We start from the raw sequence: 22330 nt of genomic DNA, 5'->3' as shown, positions 1-22330 counted from the left end.
TCTGTCTGTCTGTCTGTCTGTCTGTCTGTCTGTCTGTCTGTCTGACTGACTTACTAACATACTTACTTAGTGTGGGTGTGGTAGAGATCAAACATCGGGGCCTGCCCATTAAGAACAGACCACTATAGGCTTCATTACAAACAGACCACTAAGTCTTCCCTGCCATCTTGTGCATTACGTAACATAAACATTAAGCCTTCAGTTTATTCTGAGAGGACATTGTCAGTGTTCTGTCATAGCACAGAGCCTGACCAGCTGTGATGCTACATATAACAGCCCGACATTCCATGGAAAACTAGGATATGTAGCAAGCTAGGATAGGGTGACCATAATTTAAAAAACCCAAACTGGGACACTCAATAACTTAGATCCGAGTAAGCAAATAAAATAATAATAGTTTTCACAACTTTGACTTCTTTGACGTGTTTTTGAAATTGTATTTTTTTCACTTGGTGTTCTCATCAGGATGGGGGATGATTGCTCTACACACACACACACACGCACACACGCGCGCACGTATGGACACATTGACACATATCAGTGTTGAATTAAGACACGCAATGCATCATGGATGCTTTCCGATGTTTGAGCACATGAACAGAACATAAACGTCTATGCAACCGCTGAAAACAACTATTATTATTTTAATTGAGGCGAAAACCGGGACAATTTTGAAGTGAATGTTGAAAACCGGGACATTGTAGAGATATTTGTCAGGACTCGGGACACACACAGCTTGAACATTCTCGGCCAAACCGGGACGTCTGGTCACACGTATAGTGACTGCACCTTTCAACAGCACAGAACACGATAAACATATAGAGAGATTTGTCAGGACTCGGGACACACAGATTTAAACCGCGGGACAATACCAGTTGTACAAGTCCGGTCATTCTCCTGCTCTGGAATGTGTTGATTATATTTGAGAATGTCATAACTCAAGGTCGGAAATGAACTATTACACGCCCCCCCCCCCCCCCCCCTCCCTGATGTCGCTGATGTTTAAATGTGTGTGAAGCTGACTGAAGGAAGGTGGCACGTTTTAAAGGAGTACTTCAACCCAGAAAGACTTTTTCTATCAATTACTCACCCCGTGAAGTCTATCGGCTATTTTCAAAATATGCACAATGAGTACTTTTACATTTGATATTTTTAAGTACATTTTGATGCCAATACTTTTGTACTTTTACTCAAGTCATTTTTTTATTCCGGACTTTTACTTTACTTGAGTATTTTTCTACATTGCAGTATTGATACTTTTACTTAAGTAAAACCTTTGAGTACTTTTTCCACCACTGACTAAGGGGTTGTATTATACTTACGGGGAAGCTATGTGAGGTGAGCTGGGTGGTGCTGCGATGGTCGCAGGTGCAGCAGCACGCAGCGCCGCTCATCAGCGCTTCCTCCCAGCGTGTGTCATCGTCCTCCGCTCCGCCACCGCCCGTGTCCTCGTCATCGTCCTCCTCGTCCGGCCACAGGCCCGTGTCCAGGGAGACAGACTTGGTCCGGACCGTCCTGGTGGATGCGGAGGGGAGGCCGGACGGCCAGCCGCTAGACGGAGCCGAGGGGAAAGACGGCGTGGAGGAGAAGTGACCCTTGTTGTGGTGTCTCCCCACTGACATGCCGCACGTTATCAGCGGCCGTGCGGTCGATCCTCCATTTTGGCTGGTCTGAGGACCTGCAGTAGATAGATTACACTTATTATTAATAATTAAAATGTATTATTATAATTAATCCCCAGGGAGGACATTCAGGGTGTTACAGCACAGCAGCACCCAATAAGAAGAGTAGAGAAATAACGGTACATAGTAAACAATACATATAGGCATAAGTAGGCATAAGTAGGCATAAGTAGGCATAAGTAGGCAACACACACACACACACACACACACACACACACACACACACACACACACACACACACACACACACACACACACACACACACACACACACACACACACACACACACACACACACACAGTGCATACTCAGTGGCAAGCAAACCCCCATGTACTGCTTTGTTTATCTGCTTGTTCATGACGGGGTGGAGATGGGGGTGTACACGCCTATGATGATTTGATTTGATTTGATTAGATTTTTGTGTGGAGGGTGGGGGGTGATGGCTGTTGACACAAAGCAGTGCATGAACCACTGACCTCGTAGCGTCTCTGTCTGTTTGGACAGCATGTTGCGTTGCATCTGCAGGTCGGTCCAGGATTGAACGGCGCTCAGAGGGGTGGAGGTGTCCAGAGGTAGCGGACCACCAGGCAGCGCCGGGGCGGTGGGTTTGGAGTCGGAGGTGTAAGGTACGTCCTTCCTGTGTACGATATGGGACACCGAATGCGAGGACGGCATGGAAGGCATCTGCACGGAGACGGAGCGCGTCGTTCTGACGGTTCCTCGTTCATGGCCGTTGGGTCGGGCAGAGGGCGCAGAGGCTGGGGTCCTTTGGGTGAGTGGAGCCCAGCGTTATCAACGTTAACTAAAACTAACAAAATAAGAAATAACTAATACTAGAATTGAAAGAAACCAACATTTTAGTTAACTGAAACAAAAATTAAAACGAGGCTTTACAAAAAAAACATAAGTAACTGAAACTGTATTGTGTGTTTACAAAACTAACTAGACTAACTAAAATAATAGACAAAATGTCCTTTGTTTTAGTCTTCGGTATGCATTATCGTCATAAAAAATTGCAAAAATAGCAGGCATACAAGCTCACAACATGGCTAGCTTTTTGATTCTCGCCACTGACCTGTTACCATAAAAAACAAAAACTAACACTGCAACTAAAATTAAAAAAACTAAGCCTTTTCACAATATAAAAAGTTAACTAAACTAGCAATTGAAATAACCTTGGTGCAGCCGAAGAGGATTCCAGCATCATTGTGGACGTAGAAGGTGGCTCTCTGTCAGCCTGGCCTGTAAGGAGGATTAATTGTCATACAAATAACTGCGATTAAGAATGTAATTGTGATTTAGGCATTGAACACTGGAGCAAATTGATAAAAATTACGTTTCTGCTTTGTGAACTGAAATTGGATACGGCTATGACAAATAACTGATTTATAAACTGAAATATTTGACGGCTAACAATAATCAAAATAAATAATGTACTATGGCCAAAACAGCTGATCTAGAAAGTGCGCTATTTTGAAATTGACCAAAAATAGGGAGGCAAAAAAAAAAAAATAAGGGATGTAAAGTGGGAGTGGGAACGATGTGGAAATAATGATAGAAATATGTAATTTATGTAATTTTTGTATACAGATGAATGGAAACCATTCTAACCATTATGCAAAATAATTGCGATCCGATCAGCTCCAAAGATTGTGATCAGGTGTTCATGTAATAACTGTGCCTACCTGTGAGTAAGGAATGAGATGGAGGCGTGGCCTCAAAGCCCCCTGACTCCTCCCCTGGAATGGGGGACAGCGAGGCCACCTGGATGGGCTCCGCCCAGTACACATACCCGTCGGAGTCCAATTCCCGACAGATGGCGTCCACATCGCCGTAATCGCCGTTCCCATCCGAGCCGTCCACTGAGGTTTCAAACACCATGTCTAAGCTCTCGATCTCTATCGGTCCCGGGTCTGTTATTCTGCTATGGTTCGGTCCCGGGTCTGTTATTCTGCTATGGTTCGGTTCCGTGATTTCATCACAGGGGACGAAATCAATGACATGCGGCTCGACTTCTTCCGTTTCACGTGCTCCTTCTTTTTCTTCTGCGACTTCTCCAAACTGTCCCGCTCCCGTTTGGCCCGGACGCTCGTCATGCGGCCTGGGAGAAGGGGGTCGTGAGTCGACTTCTTCCTCCGGACAGGCCGTCCTGGAACACAGCCGCAGGGCTGCACCTTCAGTTTCGCACACTTCTACTGCTTTTCCAAACCGCTCGTCGTGCTTGTCATGCGGCCTGTGAAAACGGGGCTGGGAGTCGACTCCTGCCTCCTCCAGAGAGGCTGTTCTGGAACACGGCTGCAGCGCTGTAGCTTCTGTGTCCCGCGCTCCATCGTCTCCTACTACTTTTCCAAACCGCTCCACAACCATTTGGTCCGGTTCGATTCCCGATTCGCCACGTACCATTTTTTGCGAGGCCGTCTCTGTCTGCAGAGCTGCAGAACCGCCCGTCTCGGAGCCGTAAACATCGTCCTCCTCGGTGCTCTGTGCAGTGTCCTCTCCGCTTCCCTCCCACCCTCCTCTGACCCCCCTCTGTGGCAGAGGGACGTCCTCTGGCCCCGCGGCGAAGAGGTGATCTGTCTCACCTCTAATAACATCTGAGACAGGAGGGGGGTGTGTTGGGGCCGTGTCCGTAATGTCCTCATCGTTATGACAGGGTGTGTTGGATACAGCGCAGGCGTCTACAGCCGTGTGTTCTGCAAGGCCTGGGATCCGTTCGCTGGGCGAATCCGTCACAGGAGGTGCAGGGGAGTGGCAGGGGGATTGGGGAGGCTCCGCTCCCGCTTGGCCCGGAAGCTCGTCATGCGGCCCGGGAGAATGGGCCCACGGTTGGAATGCTGACTTGTCACAACCCCCCTCCAACTCGAACGCAGACGGGAAAGGTGGGAGGTCTTCCCCGTGCAAAGAGGAGGAGGAGGAGGCCAGTTCTGGGGGATGATAGTCCTCGCCGTGGAAGAAGGACTTTCCACTGCTTTCCACGCGCCACTCTCCCGACTGGCACGTGGAAATCGACGGCAATGGAACGTCGTGAAGCAGAGGGGAGGAGGCGGAGAGGAGGGATGCAGGTTCGGGGAGAGACTGGTCCGAATCAGAGGGATCCGACGCTTCGTTCGGGAGATTGCCTTCTTGAATAGGGCAGGGAGGGGAGGGGGAGGCGCGCCGACAAAGGCGCTGCTCCTGCATCTCGTCGGGAGAGGTGGCGAGGAGGAGTGGGGCGGGGGGAGGTGCCGGCTCATCCTCCGTCCGTAGGAGAGGAGAGACGCCGCTGCCGTCTGTCTCCGGCGGGTTCCCCGGACTCCTCCGCGAGGAGTCGGCTTGCGGGCAAGAGTTTGTGGTGGCGGACTCATCGAGCGCCAGAGACGGAGAGGAGGGAGTTTTTGGACAGGGAGCTGTTGGCAACTCCTCCTCCAGCCCTGCGTAGGAAGACGAGTCGGATGGTGAGGCAGAGCATGGGGAGGTACAGGACTCCTCTTGTACCTCCCCGTGTCCTGTTATACGCCCTCCTTCTTCTTCCTTGACTTTTTCAAACCGTTCCCCTCCTGTTGGGTCTGGAAGCTCTTCATGCAGTCTGGGAGAACGGGCCAGAGGTTCAACTTCTGTTCTACACGCTCCTTCTTCTTCTTCTACTACTACTACGGTATTGGGAGTGGACACATCCTCTAAATCGGGCGATGGGGACGTATTAGGATCGAACGCGAACGTGGACTCAGGCAGGAGGACTCCTTTTTCGAGGGAAGAGGAGTCCGAGGTGCAGGAGGAGAAAGTATCGGGAGCAGATGCGTCTTCTGACTTGGGCGATGGGGATTTAGGAGGATCGAACGCAAACACAGATGCAGTCGGGAGGCAAGCGGGAGACCGCCGGGGCGAGGAGGTCGCAGGGGCCTCCTCCTCTGGGGGCGAGCCGAATGGTTCCAGATCACGCCTCCTGACGGGGGGAGAGGTAGGCAGGGGGGAGGAGGAGGCAGGGACACACGCCCCCTGGTCACAGGAGGAGAAGTGGGTGGGGACGGAGGGCGGGGGGAAGAGAGAGGGGGAGGGAGGCGCGGAGGAGCCCGCGTCCCTCACCGTGACCTGGCTCTCCATGCTGCCTCCTGACAGGCTGGACCCAAAGGATGAACCCTTCAGTGTGGCCTGGCTGTGGGTGCTGCCTCCTGTTGGAGTGGAGGTCTGGTTGGACAGAGCCTGCATGTTGACACAAAGATACAGTTAATAACAGGACTTAGCCAAGCTTAAAACTAAACATTTCAAAAAGAAGAAAAATATATATATATATTTAATTCAAAACAAATTCAAAAAGAGTTTTTTCAATAAAAAGACAATTATGAAATGTACAAAAAATTGCTACAATAGCTATCTAAAAGCTATCGTAAGCATTGTATTTTCAGGTTGTAGATTAACTGTTTTTGCCACCACGAGTATACAATTAGTAAGCTCATTAACAAGGAAAGCATAACACAACAGGTTGTCTACTTATTGTAGCAAACAAAACACGGCTGACTGGCTCTTATTATACAACTCATGTTTACCCAAGTCCTTTCTATTGGGGGAAATTCTGTCTTATATACATATGGCTGCATTGTGTGCCTGTTCTATCATTCCATTAGGGTTAAAATCATAAAATATATACACATAAACTCTTTCTACAATTAGCATCATCATAACTCATAATGCATGCATGTCTATTGAAGCAGGAGGTCTCTCTACTATTAAAATCACCATAAATAACTCATAATACATGTGTCTATTGAAGCAGGTGGTCTCTCCATTATCTGAAATCATTATAACTCGCTGAATTCTCAAACAATGTTTTTCAAGCGGTTTGGTTTGTTACAAATGTTAGAAATGTAGTTATGATATAGGATACTCGGTAAAAAATAGGGAAAAAGAGAAAAACGTAGGTTTTCCTAAAAAAACACCTTATATTTTGTAGATAGTAACAGTATTCTAAAACAGAAAAAACATGTCTCCGGTTCTTCTATACATCTCAAGCATATTTCTTGCAGTAGAGTTGTCCCTGCCCTTATGGTGGTGGCGTTGATGTACGTATGATCCAGTCTATGTATATTATGTGTATGATTAAAATCTGTGGTTCTCAAAGTGGGGTCCTTGAGGAGGTTCCAGGGGGTTCCCAGCTAAATTAGTTATAGCATCAAAATCAGTTTAACCACTATTATATTGTGATGCGACACGTTGTGAGCTTGTAGATCTGCTTACTTTAAATAAAATCTTAAAAACATTTTAACAACACAAATCTTGTGTGGGGTCCCTAGCAAAATATATTTTCAGATGTGGGTCCACGGCCAAACACATTAATTTAGAGGTCCTTAACATGAACATTTTTTGAGAACCACTGATTAAAATAACTCATGATTTGACTGCAGTGGAGAACAGGTGTTTATGCGGGTGTGGTGCAGACTGACCTTGATGAGTTGGGGTCCTGGTGGTGTGAGCGCCCCCTGCTGGGACAGATAGGGAATGAATGGCTCCTCCATGAAGCCACTGCTGTCTGACTGACAACTATTAGTTCTGAGTACACCCCCCCTCACTGAGAGAGAGAGAGAGAGAGAGAGAGAGAGAGAGAGAGAGAGAGAGAGAAGCAGGTCACTAGTTTGTGAGAACAGAATCAGTATTCAGAGAAGAAGGCAGCGTTATATAAACTATTTTATAATGCTTTCCATTCGGAAAACAAACGAAAAAACAAAAACATTCATTGCCTGACATGCAATAAAAATGCAGATAAATGTGTTTTCAACTGCATTAGGATACTCTTTTCAAAGCAAAGAGTTATGTCAACATTTTATCTTTGAGCAGCCACCTTACAAATATCACAGGAATTAAAGGATTCACTTCCAAACAAACGTATCCACGACTTTATCTGCAGCAGGTTAAAAGCCTCATTCATATTTAGTTGCGCGCCAGTGTTGAAATACAAGGACGCTTTTTTTTCACCATGCCCCCTTGTACAAGGACACTTTTGGTAGAGGTTTAGGTTGTGTACTTACCTTGTAATGATGTAAGTAGCGCATTAGCGATATTATTATATTATATCCTTTGCGCAGTTGATTAGAAATATATATATTCAAAAATAGTGTCTCACTGGCTTCCAAACTCACTCTTTTAGCACATAAACAAACGCAAACAAAGCAAATTCAGACAATATATAACACCACAAAAACAGCGGTGGGATTAGTTTCAAAGGAAAATGTTAACTTCCCTGTAGAATTTAAGGCAAGGAAGATCTCATGACAAGGTACGCAACCTAAACCTCTACCAAAGCGTCCTTGCACTTTGAATGCAATGTCTTTTATTGATACAACTCAGCTTAAACCTGCTTCCTTTTTAGGCATTATGCATATCTTATCTGATGTTATATTTCTCTATTTGAATATCCTGTTGTTTTTAAACACCTTTTTTATGACTTATGTAAAGCACTTTGAATTGCCTTGGTTTATGAAGTGTCCTAGTGTTGACCAAGTTACTCAGGAAGAGTAATAAGTTACTAGCTACTTATTACTCCTTTAAAATGTAATATTTTATTACATTATTCTATTATTTAATTATTATTACTTTATTACTTGATATCAAGAGTAATTTACAAGTATAACACCTTTTTTATGACTTATGTAAAGCACTTTGAATTGCCTTGGTTTATGAAGTGTCCCAGTGTTGACTAAGTTACTCAGGAAGAGTAATACGTTACTAGTACTACTCCTTTAAAAGGTAATAATATTACATTACTTATTACTTGATATCAAGAGTAATTTATAAGTATAAGTTATAAGTTATACAAGTACACTTTATGTCATCATTTTGCGAGAGGGAACATGCTTAAAGAGATGATTTTGGCCTGGAAAATATCTATCAGGAGACCACAAGGGGAGGTTAATGTAAGTTACCATATCCTTTGTACATAATAGTGTTTGTATTTGTTGATGACATGGATTATTGTTTAATTTTTTTATGCTATGCTGATGAATTGAATACATAGGACCACAATGGAAACAAGTCCCCAGGACTTAAATGTCTTACTGCACCACATGCTGTTTACATTTCTGACAAATAAAGTATTCAATCAATCGCTATTTTTTTTTTAAGGTAACAATGTGTGGTCAATTGGTCAAACACCGATACTGTTATTTTCAGCTGTTCCAATTCCAAACGTACAAGTTTAAATGACCCGCTTTAATTAGTACATTGTGTTAAATTGTATTTTTATGTCCAATGTATTTGCATTAAGTTCATAAAGTTAATATAAGTATGACAAAATGCATTTGAAATTAAATAAAAAAGATTACACTGAATAATAATTGTTAATGTCCCTTTAGTATTACATTTGTGACTATTATGAGTTATTTGAGTGATGGGGTTTACATCATACTTATGTAGTAACTACATATACTACAGGTGAGAGTGCAGATACGCCATGTTGCGCCCTGGAGTAAGTATGGAAATGTAGTGGCCCCCTCCATCATCAGAGTTACCCACCCCTGTTCTACACCTTTGCATGAGTGACAGGAAAGCTGCGTTGTGACGCGTTCTATTTGCACACAGCCAGCAGCAACTCATTATGAAAATCACCTGAGAATGATAATGTGTGTCTTTGCATTCCTGAACCGCACAACACTGCACTGCAGCTAATGGAACTTTGTGGAACACTGGAAAGTAACTACAGTAAGTACATTTACTCAAGGTCTGCACTATGAAGTACCATTTTTAGGTATTTTTAGGTTTTAGGTATTTTTAGGTTTACTTCATTTGGGTATTTAAATTTTTCAATATTTTTGAAAGTAACTAAGTACATTTACTCAAGTTCTGCACTATGAAGTACCATTTTTAGGTATTTTTAGGTGTTAGGTATTTTTAGGTTTACTTCATTTGGGTATTTACATTTTTCAATATTTTTGCAGTAGATTTGTGCAGGAAACACATAATGGTTAGTAGTCCTTTTTTGTATTTGCACATTGTTGTATTTCTCCCAGTAGATATGGGAGTTTTTTTTGTCATTGGGGTGTCTGTAATCTGTGGGAAGTATGTGTCTCTGTGAGCCAGGGAGCACCATCCTGACTAAGAATCAGCCTGGGGGCCGGGGACCACTGTTGTGTTGGGTGGGGACATGGGTTAAGATTATTTTTTCTTGAGTTGCACACCTCTACAAGCTCGAGGTTGTAGGTCTGCTATTTTAACTAGTATTGATATTTTTTTGTACTTTTTTTTACTACATTTGTAAGTATTTTAATAATTAAGTATTACTAAAAACATGTACTCCAGTTTACTTTAACTCACGCGTATACACTTGACTGAGGAACCTCCACTTTAGAGTAATAATTGACAAGGAGTATCTGTACTTTGACTCAAGTACTGGGGTTGCCTACTTTGTCCACCACTGCTTGAGAAACACAGAATTAAAAAGCCTCAGCTACAATGAATAACCTTCCAATGGCCCAGAAACATCTCTGCTCTCTCCAAGTGGAGCAAATCAACTTGACTGCTGTTTATATACAGCCAACGGCACTGACGGAGAAAGAGACTGATTTTATCCCCGTCATTATAAAAGGATGAAAAAGCAAGCAAGGGACGACCGGAAACACGGATGAAAGGAAATGACCACGGGGTGGGGGAGAGGCGTAGTGGTTCAGAAAGAGACGGAGAGAGACAGAGAGACAGAGAGAGAGAATGCATTTGTTTTAAATACATTTGAGCTGCTATTTGTCCCAAAGGTTTTATACCATGCAAAACATTGAAATATTGCTGCCATTTATCTCAAAAGTTTATCCCAAGTTAACCTTTCCTACGTGTATAACCATTTCTGACAGTAAATGCACAATTCTCAAGGTTTTGTAAGCATTTTTTCTTTTTTTGCAATGTAACAGCTCTGTTCATACGTTCCTTTATTCCTTTTTATTTGCACATTATTTTTGTTTTGATTGTGTTGTTCCACTTTTGCTTTGGCTATGTGAGAGTATGTTTTCTCATGCCAATAAAGCCCCTTTAATTGAGAGAGAGAGAGAGAGAGAGAGAGAGAAAGAGAGAGAGGGAATCCTATGTTGTATATAGAAGCCAGGGTAGTGTTTAAACAAACTACCGCTTCAAGCCTCCACTCATGAGTCAGACATCCACTAAGGCACGCTCTGCGTGTGTCTGCGTTTCACTTTGAAACCTACACCGGCCAAAGACAAGACAAAGAAATTGAAGCGCCCCCCCCTCGGCTAGCTACCGTTTCCTATCCGATACGCGAACAAGACTTAAAACAGCTGTTGAGAAGCACACACCACAGAATAAGGGAGAGAGACAGAGAGAGGGACTGACTGATAAGGAAAGCACTTTGCTATCCAAATAGGAGAGAGTCCAACTGCGCCCTCTTAAACACTTAAACCCTATATACTTAGTTGACCCAGGAATCTATAATTGCCCCCCTAATGTTCTCTTCACCACAAAACCTCGTCACAGAAAATATCCGATCTACAAGCTCACAACGCGCTGTGTTGCGACACGTTGAAGTGCCCTTATTTGTTGAAAGGCATCTTATTGGCCGATACGTGACAGTCAACAAGTTGAGTATCGGCCATTACCGTCGTACATCCGATAAAAAACGAATGTGTTCAGTGGTGGACAAAGTCCTCAACCCCAGTATAGATACTCTCGGTCAAATATTACTTATTACAAGTGAAAGTTGCTCACTCAAATTTGTACTTGAGTTAAAGTACTTGTTTTAAAAAAAAAAATTTAACTTTAGGTAGGCAAGTTTCAGAACAGAGTGAGTAGACAGAAATTATCTTATAATGAGCATTAATGAGGACCAAGTATATGAAGATAAGGTTGAAAATGGGTGAAGTGGTCCTTGAAGTACAGTACTTAGTTACTGTCCAGTACTGTTCATACTTCATGCCCTACCTGTGTTCTCAGCTCCTCCAGTGTAGCTGCTACTGATGCTGCCTTCATCAAAGCTGAGAATCTGCAACAAACAACACAAACCATAAAGGTATGATTATACTTGATTGCGCTGTGTCGCAAACCGAAAATAGCTGATGTACTGTACAAGTTCACCATGTACAAGCTCACAATGCATCATGCTGTGACGCATTGTGATGATTTGTGAGCTTCTAGTTTGGCTATTTTTAGCAACATTCGTGAATAGGGCTTAGGTGATTAAATAATGAAGCTATTTCTGTTTATTTTGATTCATTTGTTTGCTTATAATAGTCCAGGGGCCAAGCCAGATTTTGGTACCACCTAAGGTGGCCGTACATTTTTGGTATTTTTGTATTCCTACATGTCTCTAGTTTATATTTTGGTATGATACATCTTCCAATTCAGTAGCTTAATGACAGTAATCACTCTAAACCGGCTAATGTGTCCGGTAGGAGACACAAAGTAGAATCTTTGTGTCTCCTACCGGAAATACACCCGGGCATCAAATTATTGCGACCAAAAACCAAAATATATCCATGTATTCAAGGCTTCATGGGGTGTGCAATTGATAGAAAATAAATAATTTTTTGGGTGAACTCCTCCTTTAAGTTTCCCAGGGGGACTCTCTACCCATTCAGCTATGACCACCCTAGACCAACTTATACAAGCTTATGGAAAGCAGTCTTTTTGCAAACACCAAAAATCTGAGAAGTTATCAATTGCACACCCTATGAAGCCTTGAATACATGGATATATTTTGGTTTTTGTCGCAATAATTTGATGCCCGGGTGTATTTCCGGCCACCTCAGGTGGTACCAATTTGTGAAAATATCAGTGTTGGCCCCTGGACTATAAGTTAAATGTTCTCAAATTCCACTCCAACGTCAGGATAGCATCACGCCTAAAAATCAGGCAGCTCGGGCTTTACTAAAATAATATATGGCCACAAGCTCACAATGCGTCGCAATGTGATGTGTTGAGAGGAGAGGAGTTTGATACAGGAAGAGTTCTTTTTTTTAATGTATTTATTTTTTCCCCCGAAATTTACAACAAATAAATTGAATTTGGAAAATGGTCTGATATAATGTAACTTAAACATGACTTGAACATGCACAGTACATCATTATCAGACTTTTCTTGTGTATGCCCAAAATGACTGTCTTTACAGGTTTTGTTTACATATGTTCAAGCATGTTCAAATCATATTATCAAAGTATATTACATTGGGGGGGTAGCCAATTTAACATTGAGGTGCACACAATGATTAGACGCCCACTGTTCTGGTTACTGAGGAATTTATCATATTCTCATGGTGGTTCATATACCTCTTCCATTTCAAAGGATTCTCTGGCCTGTCCCTGGCTTCTCTTCCTGGGTAAGACAGCACTGGGTGGAACAGAAGGAAGATCTTTCAGTGGCTCCAGGCTAGGGGGCGCTCCGTCCTGGGAGACAACAGAACACATCAGGGTTATCATAGATTAAGAAAACTAACCAAATAACAGAAACTGGGATTGAAAAATAAATGAACAAATAAAAAACAACAACAGCAACAAAAACACTTAAAGTTATACTAGGTAACTTTTTCAACAAAACTAAAGTTAAATTGTATATCTTTTGTAGCCTGGTATCCAGCCTGCTTCGCTACGTTCGGCGGACTTTTTTTTCTCTCTTCGCTTCTCAGTCTGGAGAGCACCCTATTGACTCGTTTTGCAGAACTACACTGGAACTACATATGTTACGTTGGGCAACGTCGTTGCTGATTGGATGTTGTTCAAACGAATGACGAATCACAACGATCACACTGTTTTTTTTTGTCCCGCCCCGCACCACAGACCAATCAGAAGCCACGGTAGGTTTCGAAGCTTTTGGCATGTCCCGCCTCCCTTGGAGATAGGAGGCTTTCCAGACTGAGAAGCGAAGAGAGAAAAAAAAGTCCGCCGAACGTAGCGAAGCAGGCTGGATACCAGGCTATATCTTTTGTGAGTGGCAAATGTTTCACAACACCCACTCCATGAATTTCACCCCCGAAAGCTTTTTCTATTATAATTTCTATTGAAAAGGTGGCTCGGTGAGCCTTTCCCGTGAAAATGACGTCATCCGGCCGGAAAACGGAAAAGGAAATGCACCGGTTTCCTGTTTGGCCAGGAACTACCGCACCGGTTTCCTGTTTGGCCAGGAACTACCGCGCTAATAACAAAAGGGAAACTCACGCTGATTTTAAGAGATTGTATGATTTGAAGGTCGAAAAACAACAGAAAAAGAAAACACAGCTCACGGTAACTAAAGCTCCACTGGCTAAGAGAAACGATCCACAGATCGTGTAAAAAAATTAAAAGAACGCTTTTTGAAACGCTTCCGTTTTTTTTTCACTATTTTTCTGAAACTTTTTAATCTTGCCTGACTAATTCACATTACAATAATAATATAATAAAATAAAATAAAAGTAAGCTAAAATAAGCCTTTTCACCAAATAAAAACTAGAGAAAACCCACTTCAAAAACGAATCAAAACTAAACTGAAATTGTAAACAAAAAGTAAAAAAAACTATAATAACCTGGGGACACACCCGGGTGGAATCATCTGGACCATCGGTGCATTGCTCCTCGGCTAGCGGCATCAAACCAGCGTTCTCCTGGAGACTGGATCGAGTCCGCTTCAGTTGCGACCTCTTGTCACCGATACTGGTGGCAGGGGTGTAAAGGAACTAAGTACATTTACTCAAGTACTGTAATTAAATACAACGTACAAGGTAATTTCTTGACACTTTTCAGATTAAAAATGGGTGAAGTGGTCTTTTAATTAAAACAATGAAGTAATTCACCCACCACTGGCTGGTAGCAGAAGTCTGTGTTGTGAGGCTGGGGTTGGTGGAGGCTTCCTGGTCTGGCGTGGGGTCCTGTGGACAGTGATGGACAGTAACTGAGTACATTTACTTGTTAGGTATATATTTCTGGAGTTCGTTGTGTGTGTTTTTTGTTTGTTTGTTTGTTTGTTTGTTTGTTTGTTTGTTTGTTTGTTTTCCAAGCACATGACTTTCACTCCGCCACATTTCAAAGAAGGGACTCTTGGGACCCAAATTTAGGAAAATATATTATTTATTTACCACCACCATTATAAATTTGCCCTATTTCAAATACTATTTTTGAAAATGTTTTGAACATTATTTATTCATTCATTCATTAGTGTGAAATGTTCTAAATTTCAATAGAGTAATGCTTTGACATTAAAAAGAAAATGTACCGTTGCCTGTGCGTTCTGCAGCTGGCCTAGGGACTTTTTGGAGGCCCGGCGCAACAGCGCCCCCATGCGGCGACGCCTCTCGCGGGCCTCTGCGCTCTGATCCGCATGAGACAGAGCTCCAGGTGGGGAGGAGGGGGGTGTAGCTCCTCCCACCAGCGAGGAGAACGCCGTGGTCACCTGCTGGAGTACCTCCAACTGCCTAAAACGATCTGATGGAACAATGCTTGTTATTCACTTATTTTCATATGTTTGATTGTGTTCGTTTAATGTGTTAATAGGTCATTGTGTGTGCTTTCCATCCACACAATTAAGCAATATTACACTACTAGAGGGCGTGCTTTACCATTATTACTGTCACGACAGTGATGCAGTCAGGAAGCAAGCATCACTGATTATACAACAGTTACCATCAGAATGAAACATATCAAAATGTATTCATATTGTGGGGCATTTCGCTCTCAAAATAACAACCTTTTTACGAGCTTGTAGATCTGCATTAGAACACAGGTTCTTTTTATATTTTTACATTTCCTGAAAAGTAACGGTTTTGGAGATATGGGGTTTCCAACGACAAATACACTGTAGTAACAATGACAGTTACTCACTGCTGACATCAGTGATTTCCAGGTATATAAAGTATAAAGTATATACAGTACTTACTATTACAGTTACTAGTAATGGGATTACTCACTGCCAACATCAGGGTTTTCCAGATCCAGACGGTTCTTCTGTGCCTCCAGGAACACATGGATGTTGATTCCTCTGGCCTTGGACTGGAAGTTGATGAAGCGTGCCGGGATGCGATTAGAGATGTCTGGCTCATCACAACCAAAACCCAGATCTAACAGAACCTCTTCTGGGTCATCATTCCATAGGTTCAGAACCTCCATTACACTGTGGGACATTATAGAGTACACGCACGCACGCACGCACGCACGCACGCACGCACGCACACACACACACACACACACACACACACACACACACACACACACACACACACACACACACACACACACACACACACACACACACACACACACACACACACACACACACACACACACACACACATAAACACCGGTCCTCACTGATGCTCATTATAGTATGCACCATGTTTGTCTACTGTGTCAATTATATAAAGATGGGTAAAACATTGGTGAAGTGGTCCTGTAAGTAGGAGATATCTTTAACCTGAGAGGTGTAGAGTGGTTGGAGAAACCAGAGTTGAAACTGTTCCACCTGCTGACAGCTGGACTGTTCCTGGATGACCTGCAAGACATGGACACAGTCATGGACACAGTCATGGACACAGACATGGACAAAACATGGACACTGTTACGTGTGTCAGTAGTGTCTGTGGAAGAGTGTCAGAGAGTGGCAGCAGTGGTGTGTGTGTCAGAGTGGTTCTGTGAGTGGGTGTGGTTACTTCCAGGTGCTGCCTATCTGCTGAGTGCTGGGTGCCAATCATCAGCCCTTCCAGTGATTGGTTGGGGTTGGCTACGTAAAAGCACCAAACACCTGTGGACTTCGTCAGTACTTGCAGTAGTGCTGTCCCCTGCGCGCCTACCATATTCTTGTCTATGGTTATACAAGTAAGACGCGCGCGAACGCGGGAAGCGAACACAGCTCGAAAATGTTGTGTATTTACGGACTTGTAATCCGTGTTATTTCACCGTGATGGGGAGAGCGTAGAGAGAAAGTCACGTGACTGCCTCCGCCTCGTATTGAAGTTAATGGGGGGGATATGGTTCTCCTATGCAATGTTGCAGAGTTTCGGAGTTCCTAGTCATCTATGCACGGAATTGCCGTTTGTCAATCCGTGCTATTTCACCGTGTTTGGGGGGCGATCGGGTTGGTTTCATTGTAAGCTCCACTCTGAGATCTGTCAGCAGCCAATGAGAGCGTGAGTCACATGGGTGCGCGGCTGCACACAGGCAGTGCACACAGAGCCACACACAGACAGAGCCACACACAACCCGAGCACGGTTTCATATTAAGCTCCACTTGGGCGGAGGCACGCTTCGCACGCCTCCTTCCGTGTTCGCAATAATTTGCTGTCCCTATTTGTGTTCAGTTCATGTTCCTTAAACTTGCTTGTGTGCAAGCCTTCCCGAGATGCATGTGTGTATATATAGTTTGTGGTGGTTTGGGTCCACCTCGTGAATTGTTTGAACCCACTAAATAGTAGTCACAGCAGCCTGACTGACAGTTTGGGCTTGCTACTGCTAAAGAAGCTTGAGACACCTTAACTTTGATCAAACACTGTTGTGGAGATGGTAGTACTGTGGTGCCAGCATTTTGTAAATGCCAACTTTTGATTCAGATTAAACTAGAGTAGTTATACTAGATTTCTCATGTCATTGTTATTTCATATTAGGACAGTTGAGAGGTTTAAAAGCAATGGTAGGTTTAAGTTGGTTTATTTGTTTTGCGCCAGGTACTATTTTCTACTTAATGTTTAAAATTATGTTTAAAATTCTGTGTGAAATCATGTCTAACAATATTTAATTGTTAAATCATGCCAATCTAACACAAAGAGAAAAGAAATGGTCAATAAAAACCAGACTTCACTTTCCAACCCGTATGTGACAATCCTTCATTTCCCCTACACCAAAGGATTGTAACAGACACAGACATGGACACGGACATGGACACATACACAGTCATGGACACATACACAGACACAGACACAGACACAGTCATGGACACGGACACGGACACGGACACGGACACAGACACAGACACAGACGCATAATCATCAGATCGTTTCCATGTTGAAAAATGATCATACATTTTCGAAATATAATATTTACAAGCTTACAGCGCATTGCGATTCAATGCATTGCAAGCTTGTAAATGGGCTATTTTCACATCTGTTTAAGTATAAAGTTAAGAAATTATGTAATTTCTTTGTATATTTAAGTATTTTGTCATTACTGCCCATATTTACGAAGTCTAAACCGTCCCTCAACCGTCACTTCACAATAATGCCATCTGGACAGAGAAGTGCAACTTTGAGATGCAAAAAACCTCACTTAAATAGAAGTGTGTCCACTCAGCCCATTGCAGCATTAGGGGCTGTGTCCACAGATTTTTTCCTTTCTTTTTTTAGCTGCCAGCACCTTGCTGCTATGCATTTCTATGGTAAAGACGTGTTGAAAGTGTAGGGTAAGTGATATTTTCTGTTAAAATAAGTGTTAAATAGCTCTATATTCTGAGCTCAATGTTTATTTAACTCTGTGAGTGTACAAATGGAACCTTGCGGGGCCAAATATTGTACTTTTCACTGGTAGATAAAACATAAATTAACCAATTAAGTTAGTAGTTACATTATAAAACATGCATTTAATAAAGCCCTATTTTATCCTATGGATATTCAAAAATAGCCGATCTACAAGCTCACATGTAGCTATGCATAGCAGCTTGTAGATCTGCTATTTTAGGGAGAAAAAAAAGACATATTTTGGAGTAAAGAATTATAATGCAACTTCCTGCATAATGAGTACTGTAAGTATATTCTGATACCGTTACTTTTGTACTGTCACTCAATTCCAAGTTTGAACAGTAACCTACACTGTGGTATTGCTACTTCTACGTAAAAAAAAATCTGAGTACTGCCCCCCCTCCCCCTCCCCCCGGCATTTACTTACATCTTCGAGCAAGGTAGTCACGATTAGAACCCAACCATCCACTCTGAGCTGTTCTTGGATACTTGGATACTTCTGAGTTAGCTGCCTGATTCATATTGTCCTATGTTGAGCTGTCTAAGTATTGTCATAACTTTCCTAGTTATCTTTCGCTTGCTATGCAAAACCACTGGCCCACGTGCTACCATGGACATGCCCAGGTGTGTGTGGAAAGTAATTAAGTACATTTACTCAAGTACTGTACTTGAGTACAGTACTTTTTCAGGTACTGTTACTTTAAATGAGTATTTACATTTTTCAATACGTTGTACTTCTACTACACTATATATGTCAGAGGCAAATATTGTAGTTTTTAACTACACTAGAATTATTGGAAAACATAAGTTACTAGTTACTTTGTAGATTTAGATTATTATTACCAAACCTACATTAACCTTATTAAACCTAAGCCCTATATTACACTCAGTCTATAAAAAATATAACAAACTACAAGCTCACAATGCGTCACAAGTGTGACGCATTGTGAGCTTGTAGATTGTTATTTTCGAAACATTTTAAGAATTTGGGGGAACACATTTTTAAATTCTGCATGATGAGTACTTTTACTTTTGCTACTTTAAGTACATTTTGAAGCCAATACATTTCTACTTTCACTCAAGTAAAATCTTTAATACTGGACTTAAAGGTTTAATGACATTCACTTTTACACCACATTCAAAGTCTTTGTCCTGGTCCTTCAAAAGTGTACAAAAAGTTTTAAGTGAAAATTCCATTCCATTGATCCATGGCAGGTGTTTTTCTCTCACATTTCTAAAGCCTTTTCAACTGCAATGAAAAAAGAAATCTTTGCCTGCGGGTGTCGCTGGTGAGGGATTTTGCCTGTCAATCATCGCCTCTGCTCCGCCCCCCCCCAAAGGAAAGGATAGGGGAGGGGAGGGGCGAGGAGGAGAGTGGGCGGGATTAATCGACTGTGACCTCACTGTCGAAGGGCCAAGCTCAGATTACTTTTCAGCCTAATTATTCAGAAAACCCCAGACCACAGAAAATCCACTGAATGTTCTAAGTTCAGGTTTTTTGGGTGTAATTGAGGTCATAAAACCCCAAATAAAACATTGAAAATAAAAAAAGTGAAAATGAATGTCATGATACCTTTAACCCTAACCCTTCTTAACAGAGTATTTCTATATTGTGGTAATTGTATTCAAAAGAAAATCGGAGTACTTCTTCCACCACTGCTGTCTTTCGTTGGTAAGCGAGGATTTTCTAAGCAACGGGTTAGGTGTCATAACTTTTATTTAAATGGAGGTATACCATAAATATATAAATAAAGGTATGTAAATAGGTAATCCTTTCACTTTCGCTATGCAAACAAAGCTGTGTGGACGTGACCAGTATGCAGGGCTGGAGCTTACATCTCTGGGAGGAAGAAGTACTCACAATGCATGACGATGTGATGCATTGTGAGCTTGTAGATCAGCTATTTTCAAATAGTCAAAGTATAAAATAGGGCTTAATTGGTTAATGGATGTTTTGTAATAATAATAAATAAGTAACTGGTTACTAAAGTTTTCAAATAACTGTAGTAACCTAAGTAAAAAGTACAATATTTGCCTGTGAGAGTGGAGTAGAAGTATAAAGTATTGATAAATGGACATACTCAAGTAGAGTAAAATTTCCTCAAAATGTTACTTAAGTACAGTACTTGAGTAAATGTACTTAGTTTCCAGCAGTGTCAGGGAGGGTGGTGTGAGTGGAGAGGTGATGGAGGTAGTTGTATTTGCATGGTAAATACAGGGTTGGTACCTGTTCTTGGCAGGTGCATGTGTAATCCACCCTGCCGTACATGGGCTTACATCAACAGCCATCAATCATTGAAGCAAAAAGTGCTGGGGCAGACTTAGCAGACTTAACCTTGCTTACTTACTTACTTACTTACTTACTTATTCATTCTTTCTTTCTTTCTTTCTTTCTTTCTTTCTTTCTTTCTTTCTTTCTTTCTTTCTTTCTTTCTTTCTTTCTTTCTTTACTAAAATAAATAACATAGAAAAAGAGTATTTTCTCCCTCTCTAGTCATTATACCAATTAATTCCTCCCCACACATGTATGTGTTGCCACTGCTGTTGTACCCCTGTGGTTCTCAAACTGGGGTCCGGGGACCCGCAGGGGTCCTTGAGGGGGCTCCAGGTGGAGTGAAATAAATCACTCTATGTGGGGTTCAGAGACCCCAAGGGGTCCTTGAAGGGGTTCTAGGGGGTCCCCAGCTAAATGATTGGTAACTCTGAGATTATGGGGGTCCGTGGCCTATAAGTGCATAGTAAACGGTGGTCCTTGAAATTATATAAGTTTGAGAATCGCTGACTTACAGCACCGTTAATTCCAAAGGACTTGAGAGAAAGGCCTACTACAGTATAAGTATGACGCATGTTGTGCTCTATGCTGTGTGAAGGAACCACATATAAAAGTGTTAATATGGAAGAGTTGTCTGCCAACACACAACTTAAGCAAAAGTTTGATGGATTCCAGACATGTCTGGCATGTCTCATATCAGGCATGCACGCACACACACACAGGCACGCACACACACACAAGTGCGCACTACTGTATTACTATACTTGTGAGGGCATCAACATTTCAGCAAGGCGGGTGGATTAATGTCATTTTTACATTATTTTGTAAAACATTTTTTACCCTAACCCTAAAGGAGAAAATAACCAACCTACAAGCTCACAAGCTCTGAGCTTCTAGATCAGATATTATCGGTGCATGACACCAGCACTTAACTATAAGTATACAGTAAGTCAAGCATGACTCCAATTGTAACCCCGAAATCTAACCTCTAAATGTCTAATCCTAAACCTAACCTAGAGTCTTTCCCTAATTGTAATTCCAATTCTAGCAATATTCTTTAGAAACAAATATATTGTGAGGACCAGGGAAACGGTCCTCACTCACAAAGCCGTTCGTAAATGTTCTATTCTATGATTCATGAAAGGGAGTGTAGAGCCACAGGTGTATCTCATGATGAATCCCAGGCTGTACGTATATCACAAGCGTGCTCCTGTGTAGATCATTTGCATTGTTCCACACCCCATTTAACAATTTAACACCATAAAAGGCAACTGGAAATAAAGAACAGATTTGCAAGCTTACATAGTGTCGCGTTGCCCCGCATTGACAACTTGTACATCTGTTCTGTCTAGAAGCGAGTCCCTCGATTGCACGATTGATCAGCTGAATGTTAACAAAGTAATGCTCTGATGTAATGTGAATAAGAAGTCAACAAAGTGTAACCCCACCACCGCTTTATTAGCCAATAGGCTAATAAAATGTAGAAATGATATTATATAGCCTAAGCCTTTTCTACTGAACAATGCTCACCTTTGCTGAGGTAAAATGATGATGCTGGAATCAAGGGCATAACTAGAGCGCCGCTATCCGATTTAATCGCACTTTATTGATTAATAAGGGGAAAGATGGTATCAAGATGGTAAGACGACTTATAAGGCTATTAGTGGTGGAAAAAGTACTCAAATTCTTTACTTAAGTAAAAGTATCAATACTGCAATATAGAAATACTCTGTTACAAGTAAAAGTCCAGAATTCAAAGTAAAAGTACAAAAGTATTGGTATCAAAATGTACTTAAAGTACCAAAAGTAAAAGTACTAAAATGTTTGAAAATAGCAGATCTACAAGCTCACAACGCGTCGCTATGCGTTGTGAGCTTGTAGATCGGCTATTTTCAAATAGCCTAGGTATTAAATAGGGCTAAAGCTGTTAATGTATGTTTCATAATATCATAATTTATCTGAAAAGTAACTAGTAACTAAAGTTTTCAAATAATTGTAGTGGA

General features: G+C 42.1%; 2 protein-coding genes across 2 annotated transcripts in view; one reads left to right on the top strand and one right to left on the bottom strand.

Moving 5' to 3' along the window:
* Positions 1-22330, top strand: part of mtss1 (MTSS I-BAR domain containing 1) — a 745180-nt gene that overhangs the window by 648677 nt on the left and 74173 nt on the right. The window lies entirely within an intron of this gene.
* The window catches only part of itprid1 (ITPR interacting domain containing 1), a 48089-nt gene that overhangs the window by 9351 nt on the left and 16408 nt on the right, over positions 1-22330 (bottom strand). The window contains exons 7-18 of the mRNA XM_080423615.1: positions 16024-16101; positions 15521-15723; positions 14830-15038; positions 14415-14485; positions 14144-14270; positions 12915-13031; positions 11572-11632; positions 7101-7225; positions 3369-5862; positions 2859-2925; positions 2160-2449; positions 1323-1678 (exon numbers count right to left, since the gene is read on the bottom strand). Coding sequence (XP_080279741.1) covers positions 1323-1678; positions 2160-2449; positions 2859-2925; positions 3369-5862; positions 7101-7225; positions 11572-11632; positions 12915-13031; positions 14144-14270; positions 14415-14485; positions 14830-15038; positions 15521-15723; positions 16024-16101 — 4198 coding nt within the window. The remainder of the gene's footprint in view (positions 1-1322; positions 1679-2159; positions 2450-2858; positions 2926-3368; positions 5863-7100; positions 7226-11571; positions 11633-12914; positions 13032-14143; positions 14271-14414; positions 14486-14829; positions 15039-15520; positions 15724-16023; positions 16102-22330) is intronic.

Source organism: Gymnoscopelus braueri (genome assembly GCF_963280865.1).
Source record: "Gymnoscopelus braueri genome assembly, chromosome: 3".
Taxonomy (NCBI): Eukaryota; Metazoa; Chordata; class Actinopteri; order Myctophiformes; family Myctophidae; genus Gymnoscopelus; species Gymnoscopelus braueri.
The sequence above is the reverse complement of the archived record's forward strand: the minus strand, read 5'-3'. Positions and strand labels throughout refer to the sequence as shown.